Below are 19746 nucleotides of genomic sequence, written 5' to 3'. Positions count from 1 at the left end.
CTTTCCTGAAACCTCAACAGAATATCTACGCTGATCACGAGTCATACAAACCAGACCAGGCTTGTGAACCTGCGTGACTCCGCTGGATGGGAGAGAGAGTGGCGTGGAGGCCTCAGAGGCCTGCCTTGGGCGGTTTCCATCATTTCAAGCTTCGGTCGTGGGCTTGTGGGTGCGATGCACGTGGAAGTGTTTGCTTCTCTGCGCGCGCCGCAGGCTCCCTCAAGCGAAGGCCTGGGATGCAGGACTTAAAGCATCTAATGAGAGGCTGGCCTGCGTGGGAGCCGCGTTCAGTGGCTAGCGGGGGTCGCGCGGGGCGTGGTCTCTTAAGGGGCGTGGGGCGTGGCCTATCGGAGCGAGGGCTCGGCCTGTCGGGGGCGGGGCCTGTAGGGACGCGGCCTATCGGAGCGCGAGCGTGGCCTTTCGAGGGGCTCGGGGGCGGGGCCTGGCGGGTGCTCGCCTCGGACTTACCCGAGGCCCCTTTGTTCCCGCGTGCGCGACTGGCTGCCGCACGTTGGCATTTTGTAGCGTAGGACCTCGCTGTCTCTGAACTCGGGGGGTAGTGGCCACAGCCCCCTTCCGTCGCAGGCTCCTGGAGGAGGGGGTCCCCCTCTCCTCCCCTTCTGTCTGTCCCCGCGTCGCTAATCGCAGGGGGGCGGTGGCGCCTGGAGACGCGTCGGGACTAACACAGGGGCGGCCGGCACGCGCCGTGGGAACAGGACTTGGGGGCCGCGCGGAGCCCACCGCGAGCTTGAGGACCAGGCGGGCGACTCGGGAGTAGAGGGTGCGGGGGGGGGGGGGTCCCCGGGTGCTGGGGTCCGGTGAAGTGGGGCGGGGCCGTGCTCTCGGGCCAGGCCCCCGCCCCGCTCCGCCCCTCCGGATTCTCGGCCGCCTCCCCCGCCCCCGGCGCGGTTGGCTTAAATAGAGCCGGGAGGCGGCTCGCGGGGGAGCGAGCGGCGGAGATCGGCAGCCAGCGGGGCCTGGGTCCGAACCCGTGCGGCGACTCCGTGTCCGGTCCGGGCGGCCGAGGCGCGCGGGGATGGAGCACACTGCGGAGCCCAAGCCGCGGACGCTGGCGGAGCTGGTCCGCGCCTTGCACCGGCTCTTCGCGGGCGACGAGGTCAACGTCGAGGAGGTCCAGGCGGTGCTGGAGGCCTACGACAGCGACCCCGCCGAGTGGGCGCCCTACGCCGCCTTCGACCAGTACAGGTGCGGCCGCGCCGAGCCGGGGGGGGGGGGGGGGCGCCGGGCTGTGCCTGGCCGAGCCGGCGGGGGTCCGCGTCTCCGGTGTCCCCCGCGCTGCGCGCCCTGCGCCCGGGCTCCGCGGTGAAGGGCTTTCCCTCCCTTCCCTCCCCGCCCCTCCACTTGCAGCCGCCAGTCACCCCGAGCCCAGCCCCGTCAGCGACGCCCTCCCCTCAGGGCGATCGGCGCCCCCAAAGCGGAGATGACAGGGAGACCCTCCTCCCTCTCGGGCTCCGGCGGGTGGGCACCTGGAGTGGCACTGGGCCGAGGACCGCACACGCCATCGAGAGTGGAGGACGTGGTCGTGCACCCCCACAAGCTGCGGCTGCTCCCGCGTCCCCGCCGCCCTCTCCACACCCATCCAGCCACCTGCGCCGCCGGTCTTTTCAAGTCCGCTATCGGGTTTCCAGGACTCAGCCCCTGGGCTGCTTTCCCAACCCCAACCCCCAGTTGGGCCCCGGCTTCCCCCGCCCGTACCCCGGGTTCCCAGCGAAGGCAGCTATGAGCCCCAGCCTAGATGTGGGGGGGGGGGAACACTTAGGGGACTGAGAGGTCATCACCTTCAGGCAGAGGAGAGGGCAGCGGGGATGGGGGGGCTCTGGGGTCACCTCCACGTGTGAAGTTTTATTGGCCAGGACTGTGTCAGGAGTACAATCCCAAACTTCTAGATGGTTCTCTCAGGTGACCTTAAGATGGGGAAGGGGAGGGTCCGAGGCTGGGGACCCCGTGTTGCTTCTGTCCTGAGATCTCAGGAACCGCCTCTATCCTGTGGTCCCTTGTGGCTAGTTTTAAAACTTTGCCTGGATCTGTCCCCATATATTTTAGAGTTTGTTCGGTGCATTCTTATGTCTGGGGTGTGTGTGTGTGTGTGTGTGTGTGTGTGTGTGCGCGCGCGCGCGCGCGCCTGTGCCTGTCCTGGGGCTTGAACTTGGAGCCTGAGTGATGTCCTTTAGCTTTTTTCACTCACTACTGCTGGTGCTAGACCCTTTGAGCCACAGCTCCACTTTCAGCTTTTTTTTTTTCCTGCGTAATTGGAGATAAGAGTTTCCACGTGAACTTCCTGGGGGGGGAGGGGCTAGCTTCTAATCAGGATCCTCAGATCTCAGCCTCCAGAGTAGCTAGGATTTCAGGTGTGAGCCGCTGGTGCCTCCATTCTCATCTTTACATCTTCACTTCACAAGTAGATTGGTGGACAGGCTGGGTTGTACCACCAGCCCCGAAGTCTTAATTACCACTCTAAAAGTTTTGTTATAGTCATATATCTGACATCACTTAGTAGTGACCAAGTGAAATGAACCACGGTGGGCTAGTCTTTAAGCATTTCCAGGGGCCTGGACTTCCTCTCCTTTAACAAACTCAAATCTCTCTTTTTCCAAGACTGAGCATTCATTAAAGTCAAGTCCTGAATGGGGCTTTGGAATGAGGGTGGGGAGGCCATGTGCTGGGATGAATTCTATTGAGCATTTCTGTATACAGTAGGTGCTTAGCAGTGTGCCAGACTCAGATCTGCCCCCTGGGGTGGGCAGGGGGGGCAATGCCGAAGAAGCAGAGTAGAATAAGGTGTGGTGCTGCCTACCAGGACGGGGGCAGAAGATCGGCCAATCCTCAGTCCTAAAGAGGGAAGGGGGCTCCCAGAGGAGAAACTCCGGTTACTGTGAATTACCACACTGTGTGTCATCTAGCCCATGGCGAGCTCATGAAGAGCTAGCTACAAAGGAAGGAAGATTAATAGCTCAAAAGTACTTACTAAGCAAGTGTCTCAAGGATCATGCTCTGTAACAGGCCCTTGGCCACGAGCCCAGGGGAGGAACAGGAGGGAAGGGACAAGCTGGACACAGCCCATAGGTGGCCAAAGAGGCCAAGCATTACACAAAGACTCAGTGGTCCGTTTCCTTTCATGGGGAGTCTAAAACGATGTTAGCATGATCAGACCTCCATAGATGAGAGCAATCAAAGATTTGAAGTCCATTTTGCTCCACTTCTCCCAACTTTTAGGGCGGTTGTTTTGCTTTAAGGGTTTTGTTTTGTTTTGTTTGCCAATGATCGGGTTCTTGTGGTGGCAGAAGGTTTAGTATTCCCATCTGAGGTGGCCTTTGTTCTAGTACTTCGGCTAACCTCCAGCTTGTTTGTGTGGAGCTTTTCATTACTAGTGGCTTTGAATGTGCTGTATGTAGAAGCTGTAGTGGTAAAAATGAAGAGCTCTAGAGCAGCTATTTAATGAAATCTTGTTTCTCAAGTCCTACTTTAGCTCTTGGAAGGAGAATGGGGGGATAAAACTACAACAATAGCAACATTCTTCTACAGAGCAGTAATGTAAGTTACTTTTTTATCAGCCTGAGATTGGTGAACATGAAGAAACAAGGAGTTGGTTTTGATTTCTATTACCTTTCCAGGGCATTAATTAAAACTGAGCAGTTATAAAAGGTAGGGAACTGAGCAGAGGAAGATCTTGTCATTTGTTAGCAAACAAAACAAAAATCAGCCACTCCAAAAAACAAAACAGAAAGGTCAAAAATCAACTGTGAGAAATGGTTTTCATAAGGACTGAATTTCTACTTAGAAAACCACAGCCAAAGTTGGTTGGAGGTAGAAATATTAACATTTATACATAAGTGGCATTTTGACACTTTTTTTTTTTTTACCAGTTCTGTTTTCAGTTGTCAAATTCAACCTAGTGAATATGTTGTGGGTTTTTTGTTTGTTTAGGTATACCCGAAATCTTGTGGATCAAGGAAATGGGAAATTTAATCTGATGATTCTATGTTGGGGTGAAGGACACGGAAGGTAAAAAATCAATTCACTCAAAATATTTCTTTTCTTTTTGCTATTGGGTTTTGTTGTTGTTGCTATTTCATTTTGTTTTGTTATGGAATCAAACCCAGGACCAACAACCAAGATACTAGAGTACCAGACCCAGCATAGGGAACTGCAGCGTGGGGCTAGCCACTAACTTTGCAAAGACAAACAGATCACAGTGTACAATTCTTTAGTCACCTTGTCCCTGTTAACTTCAGCATAGGGGCTTCAGGAATGTAGTGTGTCTATTAAAACCAAGCCGGAAAGGGTGTACTAAATCAAGAGGCAAGAAACCTCCTTCGTTGAACCTGTTGATCTGAGGTTAAACTTTGTGTTTTAATTGAGCTTCAACCTGACCTCTGTGGTATGAGGTGTGTAAACAGTTGTGGGACCAAAGAACAACCCAGCAGGATTGGGAACTAGAAAAACATTTCACAAATTAAAAAAAAATGTTTCTGCTTCAAGTTGTTCAGCTTCTTTACCTGAAAGGCTACTTAACCCAATACTGATTCTCTAAATATCAGTTTCTTGTCTCTACTTTGTATGGTTGTTGTCATAGCTGTTACCAAATGAATGTTATCTTTTTAATAAACTCTTTCTTCCTTTTAGAATATAGTAATACTAAAAAAAAAATGCTAGTATTATAGTGTGTGTGTATGTCAGTTGTGGGGCTTGAATTTGGGGTGCTGTCCCTGAGCTCTTTTGCTCAAGACTAAAGCTTTACCACTTTGAGCCACAGCACCATTTCTGGTTTTCTGGTGGTTCATTGAAGATAAGAATCTCACAGACCTTCTTGCCTAGGCTGGCTTTGAACCATGATCTTCAGATCTCAGCCTATTGAGTGGCTAGGACTACAGGTCTGAGTCTTGAGGACTTTTCTCCCTGGGCTGAATTTGAGCCTTGATCCTTATATCTCAGCCTACGAGATCACAGGTGTGAGCCACTGGGACCTGGTTTTACACTCACTTTTTTAATATTTATTTATTTATTTATTGCCGGTCCTGGGGCTTGGACTCAGGGCCTGAGCACTGTCCCTGGCTTCCTTTTTTGCTCAAAGCTAGCACTCTACCACTTGGGCCACAGCGCCACTTCCAGCCTTTTCTGCTTATGTGGTGATGAGGAATCAAACCCAGGGCTTCATGCATGCAAGGCGAGCTTTCTACCGCTAAGCCACATTCCCAGCCCCTACACTCAGTTTTGACAGGAGTAAAGAAAGAAGAACTTACAAGGCTTTAGAAAGCTCAATCAATAGGACAAATTTATTTGCCCATATGATATGGAATACTATTCATTCTCTCAGTTGCGTGTGTGTGTGTGTGTGTGTGTGTGTGTGTGTCCAAGGGTTTGAACTCAGGGCCTAGACTCTGTTCTTGAGCTTTTTGGCTCAAGGCTAGTGCTCTACCACCTGAGCCACAGCTTCACCTCCAGCTTTTATGGTTGTTAATTAGAGATAAGAGTCTCAGGGACGTTCTTGTCTTGGCTGGCTTCAGACCCTGATCCTCAGACCTCAGCCTCCTGAGCATGAGCCACAGGCACCCTGCTTTTGTGGTTTTCGTTTTCTTGAAAGTTTTCCTCTATAGCATTCTTAGCCCTCCTGCCTCCACCTCCTAAGAACCTGGACTCCAAGTATATGCTACCATACCCACTCTACTCCTTCCAGGGCTTCCATCAAAATGATGTCTTTTCTATGCCTGGATACGAACGATGTATTTTTCTTTTATTGCTGTTTCCTGGGCAATGTTGTATTATAAATTGATGATATACTTTTTTTAATCCATCAGAAACAGATTTGGGCCTGGGAGGTGGGGGGGGGCAGCCTGGGTCCCGAGATGACTCCTGAGTCCCCTGGTTGCCATGTGTCTATGCAGCAGTATCCATGACCACACAGACTCCCACTGCTTCCTGAAGATGCTGCAGGGAAATCTCAAGGAGACACTGTTTGCCTGGCCTGACAAGAAGTCCAATGAGATGACCAAGAAGTCTGAGAGAACGCTGAGGGAAAACCAATGTGCCTACATCAATGGTAACAGCCAGTTCTGTCTGGAGGGGCCAGTGCGGGCGGGGAGGGAACCATTAACTGAAATGCTACTTAGTTACCCACGTCCACAGGGAAGGCCGGGAGGGGCTTGTGCTAAGTAAGGATGTCTTGGGGGATGGATTACCAACACAGTGAGGTTTGCTTTGTAAAGCTTTCTAGCTGGGGGGGGGGGCATTTATTGAAAATATATGCACCCAGATAGTCATCTCCTTTGAAAATCATTTAAGCAGCCAGGCACTGGTGGTTCACACCTGTCATTCCTAGCTACTGAGGAGGCTGAGATCTGAGGATCCTGGTTCAAAGCCAACCCAGGCAGGAAAGTCCATGAGACTCTGATCTCCAATGAACCACCGAAAAATTAGAAGTGGAGTTGTGGCTCAAGTGGTAGAGTGCTAGCCTCAAGGAAAATAAAAAAGCTTAGTGATAGCACCCAGGCCCTGAGTTCCAGCCCTAGGACTGGCATGAATAAAAAAGCTACTTACCTGCCAAAACTCAGAGCACTCTGAGGGAGTATGAATGCTCAGCAATTAGAATCATCTTCCAACAGAAAGAGTTCCATTCCGGTGGACATGTGAGAAGATAGAAGGGAATGTTCTAGAAATAGATGATTAGCTGGCGCCAGATTTTCTAAGATGCATAGGGCATACCTAAAACTTTCCTCAAGGGAAATTTTACAGAGTATATGGTTGGAGAATGAATTGTAGATTTTGTACCAAGAATCTGTTCTTTCTCCTTAATGCATTGCAGGACAGCCAAGTGCTCCCCAGGAGAGGCAATGAATTAAAATCCTATATTTCTAAAAGGCATAGAACTTTCCAGAACATATGAAGATAAAGTAATCTTTATTCTCATTTGCACATGAGGCTGCCAACAAGTGGGGAAAATGAGTAACTTGGCCAAGTTTTTAAGTGTGTGATTCAGGACCTGAACTCAGTTTGACTCTATGCACATGCTCTTAATCAGGGTGCTAGCTGACTTAAACAAAATGAAGTATTGCTGAGCTTTTTCTGGCAAAGCCTGAGAAATATGTTCCTTCCTATATCTTAAAGTCTAATATTGGCCTGAATGCTTGGCCTAAATTCACTGGGTCATTAGTTTAGGAATGCAAGTCGCTTACAAAGGTCAGATTGTATAGAAGATTTTTTTCTTCTCCACTAGTGTAGCACAAAGCTGTCCGTTTCTTATGTAGCAGGAAATGTAATCCATTTTCTCAAATATTTGAGAGTTCTTATATATGAGGCATGGCAAGTTTACAAGGACAAGTTTGTCGCCTGTACCATGTAAAGCTAAAAGGTTGTCAGAATAATGAGTTTCAGCTGGAGTCGTTCTTGCGAAAGAGGCAGGCCGTCTTCTCCCCTCCTCCTCCTGTTCTTCCTCCTCCCCCCTCCTTTCCTCTTCTTCCCCTTCTCCCACCCCCTCCTCCTCCTCTTCTTCCTACTGGGGCTTGAACTCATAGCCTGAGCATTGTCCCTTAGGTTTTGTTGCTCAAGGCGGGTGCTCTACCACTTGAGCCAGAGCTCCACTCCTGGATTTTTTGGTAGTTTAGTGGAGATAAGAGGCTCATATATTTTCCTGCCCATGCTTCAACCCTCAATGCTCAGATCTCAGCTTCCTGAGCAGTGAGGATTGTAGGTGTGAGCCACAGGTGCCCAGCCATCGCTGAGCCTTTTGACTGCTTCTTTGAGATTGGTTTCATCTCTAAGCCAGGGCTTAGCTGTCGTGCGATCCCCTCCTGCCATGCCAGCTGTCCCTTTGCTCCCTCCTGCGTGGGGTCCCATTGCCTGCGTTTGTGCTTTCTCTGTCCTTGGTTCATGCCCTCATTTTGGTAGGCATGGGCCCTGTAGATCTGTGAGTAGCAGTTACCAGAAATGGGTATGTGGTGCACACAAAGGTTCCTAGCACTGGAGAGGCTGAGGCAGGAGGGTCTGGAGTTTGGGACCAAACAGAGCTATATAGCTTGAAAGGAAGGAAGAAAAAGTGAGAGAGCCAGGGACCAGTGGCTCACGCCTGTAATCCTAGCTACTCAGGAGGCTGAGGTCCGAGGATCACGGTTCAAAGCCAGCAGGGGCAAAAAAGTCCGTGAGAGTCTTATTTTCAATTAACCAACAGAAAACAGAAAGTGGTGCTGTGGCTTAAAGTGGTAGAGCTTGAGCTGAAGAACTCAGGGACAGTGCCCCAGGCCCAGAGTTCAAGCCCTGTGGCCGACAAAAAGAAAGGGAGGGAGGAATGGAAGGAGGGAAGGGAGGAAGGGAGAAGAAGGGAGTAGGGAGGGAAGGAAGAAGGAAGGGTTTGTAGTTTTCTGTGGTTCACTGAAGATCAATCTCATAGACTTTGCTGCCCAGGCTGGCTTTGAACCGTGATCCTCAGATCTCACTAGGTTTACAGGTGTGAGCCACCAGTGCCCTGCCCCATTATTCTTATTTCAAGCCCAATATCATCCTAACTCTTAACCCCTTCGATGGATGCTCTTTGTTTCTTCCTACAATTTTTGTTTCTGTGGTACCTTTATTCCCCTGTTGTGTTGTGCCACCTCACAGTTCTGCATCCTGTTTGATGCCTGACCTGTGGGCACTGCATTTGGTGAGTTCTTCTTGCCTAGACAGCTGTGTCCTTCAATTCCAGAACATATTTATTCCCAGGTTATCCCTTATTGTTGTTTATGAAGCTCCTGTTGTTTAGATATCAAGTCTCCTGAACAATTAAAAAAACTCTTTTGAGGGTTTTTTTTTCCCCTCCACTTTCCTATTTTCTATTTTCACCCTTTTGTTTTTGAGTTCGCTTCGGCCTTTTCTCCCCTTCCATTTTTAGGCTTTTATTTCTAAATATGCATTTACTATCCTGGCCCATTTGATGGCATTCTCTCTCAGGATGCTGTGCACTGTAATGCCAGGTCTCTAAAGTCTTCTGAAATGCCTCTTTCTGAGTTTCTTTTTCCAGGTGACTCTGCCATTTATATTCTTAACTTGAGGCTGGCTCAAATGCCTTGGCTATGTGCTCATGTATAAAATCCAGGGACAAAAATGTTGATTGCCAGCACTGAACACCAGAGTAGGCATGTCAGCTCTGTGACGATCAGAGAGAGTCCTTCCACGAAGAATTACCAGTGATCCTGGTGCCAGTGGCTCACACCTGTAATCCCAGCTGCTCCGGAGGCTGAGATCTAAGGATCACAGTTAAAAGCCAGCCTGAGAAGGAAAGTCTGTGAAACTCTTATCTCCAATTAACTACCAAAACACTGGGAGTGGCACTGTAGTTCAAGTGATAGAGTACTAGCCTTGAGCAAAAAAGCTCTGAGACTGCCTAGACCCTGAGTTCAAACCTCCTTTGTGTCAGGTGAGACAGAGCCCTTTCATGATGAATTTGCAGTGACAATATCTACAGGGCTTTTTTTCTTGAGGCAATAAAATTCCTGAAGTAGCTGCTTCTATCTCCTGCCTGAAGGAGAGAATTCTGACTAGCTAAGTGTTTGGGAGAGAGTGGATCTTATCATTCCTGTGTACTGTTGTGCCTAATTGGCCTGGTTTTCACTTGGTGTTCAACTGTTTCACTCTCTTCAGAACTGGATCTCAATCTTTACCGAAAGGAAAGGGGGAGATTGGTGAGAGGGATATGCGGCTCTTCTTCCTCACTAGTTTATCAACCACCTGGTTTGTTTTTTTTTAATTGTTATTTTGGTGTTTGCTGAGGATTGAACTCAGGACCTGGGGGACTGTTCCTGACCTTTTTCACTCCCTGACCTTTTTCATTCACAGTAGGCCCTCCACCACTTGAGCCACATCTCCCCTTCAGGTTTTTTGATGGTTAGTTGGAGATAGAGGAGTCTTAGGACTTTCTTACCTGGGCTGGCTTTGAACCTGGATCCACAGATCTCAACCTCACGAGTTGCTGGGATTATAGACCTGAGCCACCAGTCGCCTGACTAGCATTTTAGTTCTAACCTTTGAATTTGTGTTCATTTCCCCCACATGGGTATTGATTATGGGAAAGACCCAAGGGTACCCTGCAGGGGTCTTCTCATTCCCTTCACCTCTGCTCCCCTTGACCTTGCTCAGATTCTATCGGCCTGCACCGGGTAGAGAACGTCAGCCACACAGAACCGGCCGTGAGTCTCCACCTGTACAGCCCTCCCTTCGACACCTGCCATGCCTTCGACCAAAGAACAGGACATAAAAACAAAGTCACCATGACATTCCACAGCAAATTTGGAGTCAGGACTCCCTTTGTGAGTATTGTTATTTCTCTCCTGGATATAACTATACTACGTGGTATGCATTGCTCTTGCAGTACATGAGTTGCTATTTTATTGTTTTAAATATTATTTGAGTGTGTGTGTGTGTACACACATGCGTGTATATGTGCACTGGTACTGGGGTTTGAACTCAAGGCCTGAGCACTGTCTCAGGTTGATGCTTTATCACTTGAACCACAGCTCTATTCCTGGCTTTTTGCTGGTTAATTAATTGGAAATATGAGCCTCACAGATTTTCTTCTTCAGGCTGGCTTTGAGCCATTATCCTTAGACATCAGCCTCCTGAGTAGCTAGAATTACAGGTGTGAGCCACCTGGATGAAGCATTATTTGGATATCTTCAGCATTAAATATTCTTTTTTTTTTTTTTTTTTGGCCAGTCCTGGGCCTTGGACTCAGGGCCTGAGCACTGTTCCTGGCTTTTTGCTCAAGGCTAGCACTCTGCCACTTGAGCCACAGCACCACTTCTGGCCATTTTCTATATATGTGGTGCTGAGGAATCGAACCCAGGGCTCCATGTATCGGAGGCAAGCTCTCTTGCCACTAGGCCATATTCCCAGCCCAGCATTAAATATTCTTGAAGAATAAAATGGGCCTTCACTTAGGAGAGAGGCTAGGTGTATCCTATTTCTGTAGCTTTGGAGACAATATATGATGAGTTATGTAAAAAGCTAAATAACCTGCATAGTTACTGTTGAGGAACTTCAAGATGCATGCACATTCATCAAGACAGTGTTTTCTCTATTTATTTGGGAAATACAAGTGAAAGCTTGACTTTCTTGATTGACTCCTGTTGCTGAGACTTTGCACTGTTTATCTTCGCAGGGCTCCATCTGTAAATTGCATGGTTAACCTTTGCCAAGTTCAGATCCTGGAAGGGCAGAATTTTCTCAACTTACTGCCCTGGCTTTGTTTTTGGTTGTTGTAGTTGTTTTGGTCAGTCTTGGGTCTGGGCCTGGGCGCTGCGTGAGCTCTTCAGTTCAAGGCTAGCGCTCTACCACAGCACCACTTCCGGTTTTGTAGCTGTTAATTGGCGATAAGAGTCTCACAGACTTTCCTGCCCAGGTTGGCTTTGAACCATGATCCTCAGATCTCAGCTTCCTGACTAGCTAAGATTACAGGAGTGAACCACCAGCACCTGGCCCTGGCTTTGTTTTTTGCCTCCCACCTTCCAAACCCTGAGCAAGATTCCTTTCTTGTCACATTTCTCTTCTCACACATCTCTTCTCACTGGTAGAAATACAAGATTGCTGAAAACAAGCTAAAATACCTTGAGATGAATGAAGATTCTCACCCAGTGTTCTTTTTTTTCTTTTTCCTTTCTTCCAGCCAACTTCAGGTTCCCTGGAGAACAACTGAAAGGCATCAAAGTCTGCGAGCTTCTGCATTCAGGCTTGCAAAATGTTTGCTGGGACAGGAAGACCTCCAGCCATTGGCTGCCCATTAGTCAATACATGTAAATAAGCCAATACTTAGATCCAGTAGGAGGCAGATGCTAATGGAAGGTACTAAGTGAGTAAATGGTACCCCATTACACAAAGGACAAAAGTGTTGGATTTTAAAGCATCCCCGCCACCCTACCACCACACACACAATGTCTCCTGGTTCTGTCCTAAGAATTCTTATATTGGGGATTTCAATAAACTGTAATTAGCAATAAGGAAAAACAAAAACCCAATGACATCAAATGCCTGTTTTGATACTTGGAGAACTAAATGTCTTTATAATATACTTTGTATGTTCTTAGTATTTGAAGAGGATTTTTTTTGCATCTGTGCATTTTTTAATGTTTTTTTCAACCTAATCTTACAAGTTCCTCCATTATATTGAATAGAGAAACTTAAGGTAATTCACTATTTGGTCATGAAAGGCAGAGGACTGAGAAATGGACATGGAACCAAATCTCCTGCAAACCAAAATGTAAACTCACATCTAACATTTTCCACCATCACGGTCAACAACTGTTTACTACTGCCAAAATTGCCAAATACATGATTTTAATAAACCTGGATTTGAACACAATTGGAAGTTGTCTCTTTGATGAATATGGTAAAACCCATGTAAATCATAGCTGCTTCAATGTTGATAGATCATTGGAAGCAATGTGAAGGGTGCTTTACTTCTTTGGGTAGTTTAGTTGAGGTGCTGAGGGTTCACCCCAGGGCCTCTTGGTACAAAAGGTCGGAACTTCACCAGTGAGCCATCCATACCCACCCAAAAGAAGTTTCTCTTGGCATTTATCGATTTGCACATTCTAAAGGAAAAACAGCCGTGTGTGTGTGTGCGTGTGTGCACGCAACTGACTTGAGGCTTGAACTCAAGGCCTGGGGTGTGTGTGTGTGTGTATGCAACTGACTTGAGGCTTGAACTCAGGTCCTGCTGTCCAAAAGCTTTTGGACTCAGGGCTAGCAGTCTACCACTTAAGCCACAGTTCCACTTCTGGCTTTTTGGTGGTTCATTGGAGATCTAAGTCTCAAGGACTCTCCTTGCCAGGCTGCCTTCAAACCATAATCATCAGATCTCAGCAGCTTTGCTGGAAGGGGCTGGGTTGTATTTGTTCCCCAGCCCCTTAATTGCTTGGGCCCCACCCAATTCTTGTGCTACTGAGTTAGTAACGGCATTTTTTTTTTACATGAAGATATTCATTTATGTTTTGTTTATGCTACTTTGGAGAAAATAAAGATTATCAGCCTTTGAAGTATGGTTCTCTTTGCAGTTTTCCCCCTGTGGAATTCAGATTTTCAGCCGATTTCTTGGTGTTCTGTGGCCTCAGGGGTAACAGTTGCTTTAGGACAAAGTTTCTGCTAAGTCTTTTCTCTGTTTTGGTTTTCAAAAGCCTAAACTGATTGCGGAGGTGGTGAGGTCTGGGAATTAGGTAGAGAGCAGAGGGAAGCTTCTAGATGCATTTGTGGGTGGTGATTAAGAAGGAAAGACATCCTTTTTGGCGTAAAGACTTGTACCCCACTCCCTAGAAGCAGGTGGGAAGACTGGAAGCCTGGTCTCCGGGCCTCAGAACCTGCAGTGTCTGCACAAAGCAGCATCCTTTAACAGACCATGCAGATTTAAGCCTTGAGCCAGAGAGGGACTACCAAGAGAAACTACAGCATAAAGACGATCACTTCCTCAGCACCTCAAATGCTTCCTCATTTCACATGTAATCTGGCAAGGGGAAAGCAATTTCCAACTATGAAAACTAATATAGTTGCTAGGCACTGGTGGCACATGCCTATAATCTTAGCTACTCAGGAGGCTGAGATTATGAGGATTGAGGTTTGAAGCCAGCCCAGGCAGAAAAGTCTGTGAGACTCTTATCTCCAATAAACTCAGAAAAGCCAGAAGTGGTGCTGTGGCTCAGTGGTAGAGCACTAGCCTTGAAGAAAAAGATGCTTAGGGATGGAGCCCAGGCCCTGAGTTCAAGCCCTAGGACCCCCCCCCCCCCAGTCCCCCGAACATACACAAGCAAACAAAAAGAGCCTAGATCAGTCCTGAGCTTGGAACCTCAGAGAAGGGACAGCTATAAGTATGTTTTAAATTCTAGGTAGGTTATTTCACTGTAGTCAGCCACATATTTTTTAATTCAATCAAGTCCTAAGGAGCTCTAAGTTACCAATGGAGGTTGGGCTGGGCTGGAAAAGTCACTTTGGCAGCTTTTGCCTGAGACTAGAATTGGGGATACAGAGATGGGCCCAAAGACCAAACATTTCCAGAAATCGTTTAGAGCAGCATTAGGCTAGGCAACAACAAGGGGCACAGGGGAATGGCTACATACCTTTGCGACTGAAGTGGGCATGCTGGGTCTAACCTGCACCATCTTGGCCACATTATGGATAGGGAATTGGGTTTAACTGGTGCCATCTTATTTTCATGGTGGAGGAAGGGGAAGTCCCACCTCCCAGGTGATGGTCATGCCTGAATTCCTAAAGGCAGGGCAGGGACTTGGATAATAGGTTGCTGGACCTGTCAGTCCTGTGCCTTCAACTTGGGAGACTCCTGAGTTTCCTGTGAACCTGTCCCCTGACCTAACCCTACTTTAGGGCCAGAGGAGCTTAGATGCCATTACACTAGGCCTTGTGTGCTATGTCCTATCTCCTGGCTTTTCTCCAGTCAACATGGCGTCCCACTTCAGCTCTCCATTGGAGTTGATCTGGGTTGTTGGTATTGTTTTTCTGTTCTTTCTTTCCTCCCTAGCTCTCAAAAGCAGCTCAGGGATTTCACTCAGGCCTGAGTTCAAGCCCCAGGACTAGCGTGTGCGTGCATGCATGCATGCATGCGCATACACACACACGTCAGTTAGGCCTAATGTTCACAGAACAATGTCCCATCATCCATTCACTTTTTTCTCTTTCTACCAGCATAACTGCTTTTCCTCCCTCCCCTCACAGTGCAGTCTCCAAAACTGTGGTGTAGACAGAGACAACAGGCTTTCTCTAGAACACCCCGAGCACTTGAAAGGTACAGTGCATTCTGAGATGCATGGCTTCATCTCTTCGCAAGATAAGATAACCCCCTTACCCCTCCGCTTTCTTTCTCTTTGTTCCAGGACTATGTGCTATCACCAAACATCAAGGCCCTTGGGCTGAGCAACCAGCATCAGCAAAGGAGGGAGACTTCCCCCAGGCAGGCAGCAGATGGCTTTGTGTTTATTTATTAGATTGGGGGGGGGGGGGATACTGGGATTTGAACCCAGGCCCTTGTTGCTTAGTTGGTGCTCTGCCACTTGGGCCATGACTCCACCTGTGTTTTTTGCTGGTTTAATGGAAGATGGAATCTCATGGATTTTCTGCAAGATTTGTTTTCGAACCTCAAACCTAGTGGTTCTTGAAATATGAATCTGGGAACTTCTGAGTCTCTAAATACTTGTCATGGACTCACAACATCAAACTGCTTTTTTTTCCCCCAGTCCTGGGGCTTGAACTCAGGGCCTGAGCACTGTCCCTGAGCTGCTTTTTTGCTCAAGGCTAGCGCTCTACCACTTGAGCCACAGCACCACTTCTGGCTTTTTCTGTTTATGTGCTGCTGAGAAATCAAACCCAGGGCTTCATGCATGCTAGGCAAGCACTCTACCACTAGGCCATATTCCCAGCCCCAAAACCACTTTTTATAATCATACTAAAATGTTATTTTATTGGGTTTTTTCTTTTTTGGTCAGTTGTGGGGCTTGAACTCAGGGCCTGGGTACTGCCCCTGAGCTGTTTTGCTCAAGGCTAGCACTCTACCACTTGAGCCACAGTGCCACCTCCAGCTTTTTCTGTGTATGTGGTGCTGAGGAATCGAACCCAGGGCTTAATGCAGGTTAGGCAAGCACTCCACCACTAAGCCACATTCCCAGCCCTAGAACACCATTCTGTACCCAGATCTAGTCAACACTGAGGGAGGAACAGATGGGGGACGATCAAAGCAAAGATGTTTTAGGCATGCATAATACCACTCAACCAAAACAGCTTTGTCTTTGAAGAATATATTTTTGGAGGCAAGATGGTTTGTTTTTTTTCCCCTTGCTTTCTATTTTATCTTTGGCAAGTTGAATGTCCGAAGGCCTCTGTGTTCTCAGCTGGGGTTTCTAATGGAATCTAACATTGATCCATTCATTCATTATTCATCTGTCTTTTATTCAATATGTGTCTATTAAATATCTCCTTAGCCTACACACAATGTGAAGTCCAGGAAACATAGATGCAAATGACCTAATAAATGGCCCTGAGGTATTCACAGTCAATGAGGAGAGAAATCTTTTAAAAAATATTTATAAATTGTTGAAGTGATTTTTTACATTCCCAGCTTTCATTTTCTTCCCCAGGTTTTGTTTTGACCAAAAGTTGTTATTTCCTTTTTGGACTCATGGGATGTTCTAAAAGTGTATTTGTCCTTTCTTGTTTTCCGTTTTCCTTCATTTATTCAACAAATAGTTGTCGCTAACCATCAGGAATGGGGGGAGGAATGAGTAAGAAGTCAAAGTCCCTTCTACCCACTGCGCCCCCAAGATAAATATATCACGTAAGTGCTATTAAGAAATATTAAACTGGAAAAGGGAAGTGATGGTGTGACTCAAGTGGTAGAGTGCCAGCCTTGTGCAAAAAGAGGTAAACAAGAGTACCAGGCCTACAGTTTAAGTCCCAGTACCAGCACACACACACACCAGATCTGACAGCTCACAGCTGTAATTCCAGCAATACAGGAGACTGAGATCTGAGGCTCTAGATTTAAAGCCATCCCAGGTAAACAAATCCAAGACTCATCTCCATTTAACCACCAAAAAGCTAGAGCTTGAGGTGTGGCTCAAGTGGTACAGTGCTAGCCTTGAGGGGGAAAAAGAAAAGAAAAGTACATGAGTGCATGAGGCTCTGAGTCCAAGTCCCAGGACACACACACACACACACACACACACACACACACACACACAGTCCACAATTCAGTTGCTGTCTTACAGTTCTTGATGTTTCTTGATGTTTAAAAATATATCAGTCTCTGGGCTGGGGATGTGGCTTAGTGGTAGAGTGCTTGCCTAGCAAACATGAAGCCTGGGTTCGATTCCTCAGCACCACATGCACAGAAAAAGCCAGAAGTGGCGCTATGGCTCCAGTAGTAGTGCTAGCCTTGAGAAAAAGAAGCTCAGGGACAGTGCCCAGGCCCCAAGTTCAAGCCTCAGGACTAGCAAAGTAAAGAGAAAGACAGAGAGACAGAGACAGACAGAGACCAAGGGAGGGAGGGAGGGAGGGAGGGAGGGAGGGAGGGAGGGAGGGAGGATATTTCAGAAAGATCGGGACGATCTCAACAAGAGAAATGCCACATTGTGAAAGCAAAGTCTCGAGTCCACAAGCAAAAGCTTCTAGATGTGAATCAGCCCCACAACACATCTTTTCATAATGGCTCAGATGATTTTTGTACTATCTCTGGAATGAAACCTTTGTGGCAAGGCGCCCCAAGGAATGCGGCTAAGCCTGCCCCACCTCGTTTGAGATCCGCTGTACCAGCCACAGGGCTCTTTCTCCCAGGCTGTGTGTCTGTGGTGGGGGCATCCACGGGCCTGCTGTTCTCAGGGATGGGCTCAGCCACATTCCAGCAGTCTGGCTCTGCGGGGTGTAGATGGCTGAGGTCAAGGGGGCAGAGGAAGCCCTCAGCATGCCCGGGGTGGCAGGCACCTTCAGAGAGAGCTGTTGGCCATTGCCCCCCACCTCTCCCCAGGCCACTCAACTGCCAGCCATTGAAAGAGGTCTGAGGGTGGAAAGGCTTAGTCCGCCAAGCATGGGACATCTCGCTGCTGGCCCTGTGGCCTCTCTGGGGGTCTGGGTTCATTTTCTGGCAGAATTCAGCAGGATCAAGTTACAAGGACACAAGAACACCCCTTCTACCACACAGCCTCCTGAATGCTACCACAAGCAACCCAGCTTAAACCAGAAAAAGTGTGGATTAACAACTTCGGGCGTTGGGAAGACGGGTGCTCTAAGGATCCCAGAAAAGGGCTGCCCTAGAATTTCAATACTTCTATTTGATTCCTCTAAAGACTACCTATCTATCTATACACATGTATGTTATTATTATTACTTGTATTACTGGATAGAATAGTATTTTTAATTATTTTTATTATTCTATTGCTGGTCCCTGAGCTTCTTTTTTTGCTCAAGGTTAGCACTCTGCCACTTGAGCCACAGCTCTACTTCTGGCAACTTCGGAGTAGTTTATTGGAGATAAGATTCTCACGGACTTTCCTGCCCAGGCTGGCTTTGAACTGTAATCCACAGATCTCTGAGCCACTGGCATTCATCTTTTGATTGTTATTATAAAGGTGATGTACTAAGGGATTACAGTTACATAAGTCAGCTACACAAGTACATTTCTTTTTGGAGAACGTCACCCCTGGAACAGTATTTTTTTGTTGTTGTTGTAGTGTTTTGTTTTTGTTGTTGCTGTTTGGCCTCTGTATGCAATCCAGGCTGGCCTAGAACTGGCCATCCTCCTGCTTCAGCCTCCTGAGGGCTGGTATTCCAGTCATGCACTACCACACCCCACCGACATGCTTTAAAGCAGTTTATGTTTCAAAAGCAATGGAGCTAGGATGTGTGTGTGTGTGTGTGTGTGTGTGTGTGTGTGTGTGTGTGTGTGTAGGCTTGTGGGTGAGTTGTAGCAGGTTGTGGTTCAGAGTGCTAAATCTCAGTAGACAGCACCAAATCTACTGTGCACCCAGGACCCGGGGCTAGCTTTGGGCTCACAGGTCTTGTGCAGAGATTCAAGTATTCCCCTATGGTGAGATCTAACAGGGCCAATGACAAGGCATGGAAGTTCCAAGGAAAAAGGCCTGGTGGCAAGGACTCAGCCTCTGTGACCAAAGACACAAGAGGCTGTCACAATGCAGAGTGAGTGCTCTGTGGTGGAAACTACATTTAGTTCAATATTGGGGTGCTAGTGAAAAAATGGGGTGCTGCAATGGGAAAGGCTTGCATCTAGACTAGCTATAATCCTCTGTGGTTGTGTGGTCCCACAGGAGAAGCTGAAAGGAATGGACAGCAGTAGAAGGACTCGTCTGTAGACAGAGGTAATTTCCAGCTGGGCATCAGTGCCTCACACCAGTTATGCCAGCTACGCAGGAGGCTGAGATCTGAGGACCGCAGTTCAAAGCCAGACTGGGCAGGAAAGTCCATGAGACTTTTTTCTTCCATGACACTCTTATCTCCAATTAACTACCCAAAAGCTGGAAATAGAACTGTGGTTCAAGTGGCAGAGCACCAGCCTGGAGCAGAAAAAAGCTCAGGGACAGTGTCTAGGCCCTAAGTACAAGCCCCAGAATGAGCACCAAAAACAAACAAATGAAACAAAATAAAACAAAAGACTCTTGTCATGCCCAGAAAAGCCCCATTAGCAAAGTTCACAGGTTCATCTCAATGTTTCTTACCCCATGAAATTCTGTGCTTCCTTGACTTTGAATCAACTGCCTGGCTCCTTTACCGTAAGTAAAGCTTCTTTTGCTCAAAGCTAGCTAGCACTCTACCACTTGAGCCACAGCACCACTTCGGGCTTTTCTGTTTAGGTGGTGCTGAGGAATCAAACCCTGGGATTCATGCATGCTAGGCAAGCACTCTACTGCTAAGCCACATTCCCAGCCCCCGGAATTATGTTTTAAGCTGGATGTAACAGCACATGCAATTCAAACACTGAGGAGTCTGAGGCAGGAAGGTGAGTCATGAGTTTAAGACCTGGGCAACATAGCACATTCAAGTTCAGCCTGAGTTCCAAAATGAGAGCCTGACTCAAAAATTACATATAGGGCTGGGAAGGTGGCTTAGTGGTAGAGTGCTTTCCTAGCATGCATGAAGCCCTGGGTTCAATGCCTTAGTACCACATAAACAGAAAAGGCCGGAAGTGGCGCTGTGGCTCAAGTGGTAGAGTGCTAGCCTTGAGCAATAGAAGCCAGGGACAGTGCTCAGGATCTG

General features: G+C 47.8%; 1 protein-coding gene across 2 annotated transcripts; it reads left to right on the top strand.

Annotated features, from left to right (window-relative positions):
- Positions 1-957: 957 nt before the first annotated feature.
- Cdo1 (cysteine dioxygenase type 1) lies at positions 958-12343 on the top strand. Of its 2 annotated transcripts, XM_048334262.1 has the most exons (5): positions 958-1206; positions 3946-4023; positions 5904-6058; positions 10126-10295; positions 11651-12343. In XM_048334262.1, exons 1-5 carry the CDS (start codon positions 1037-1039, stop codon positions 11678-11680), a joined length of 603 nt encoding a protein of 200 aa, XP_048190219.1. In that variant the 5' UTR covers positions 958-1036; the 3' UTR covers positions 11681-12343. The 2 variants fall into 2 exon arrangements, with proteins under 2 accessions (XP_048190219.1, XP_048190220.1); XM_048334263.1 differs by lacking the exon at positions 3946-4023.
- The last annotated feature ends 7403 nt before the right edge of the window (positions 12344-19746 follow it).

The sequence above is a fragment of the Perognathus longimembris genome, chromosome 25 (genome assembly GCF_023159225.1).
Source record: "Perognathus longimembris pacificus isolate PPM17 chromosome 25, ASM2315922v1, whole genome shotgun sequence".
Taxonomy (NCBI): Eukaryota; Metazoa; Chordata; class Mammalia; order Rodentia; family Heteromyidae; genus Perognathus; species Perognathus longimembris.
Note: the sequence above shows the minus strand (reverse complement) of the source record. Positions and strands in the feature narration are given on the sequence as shown.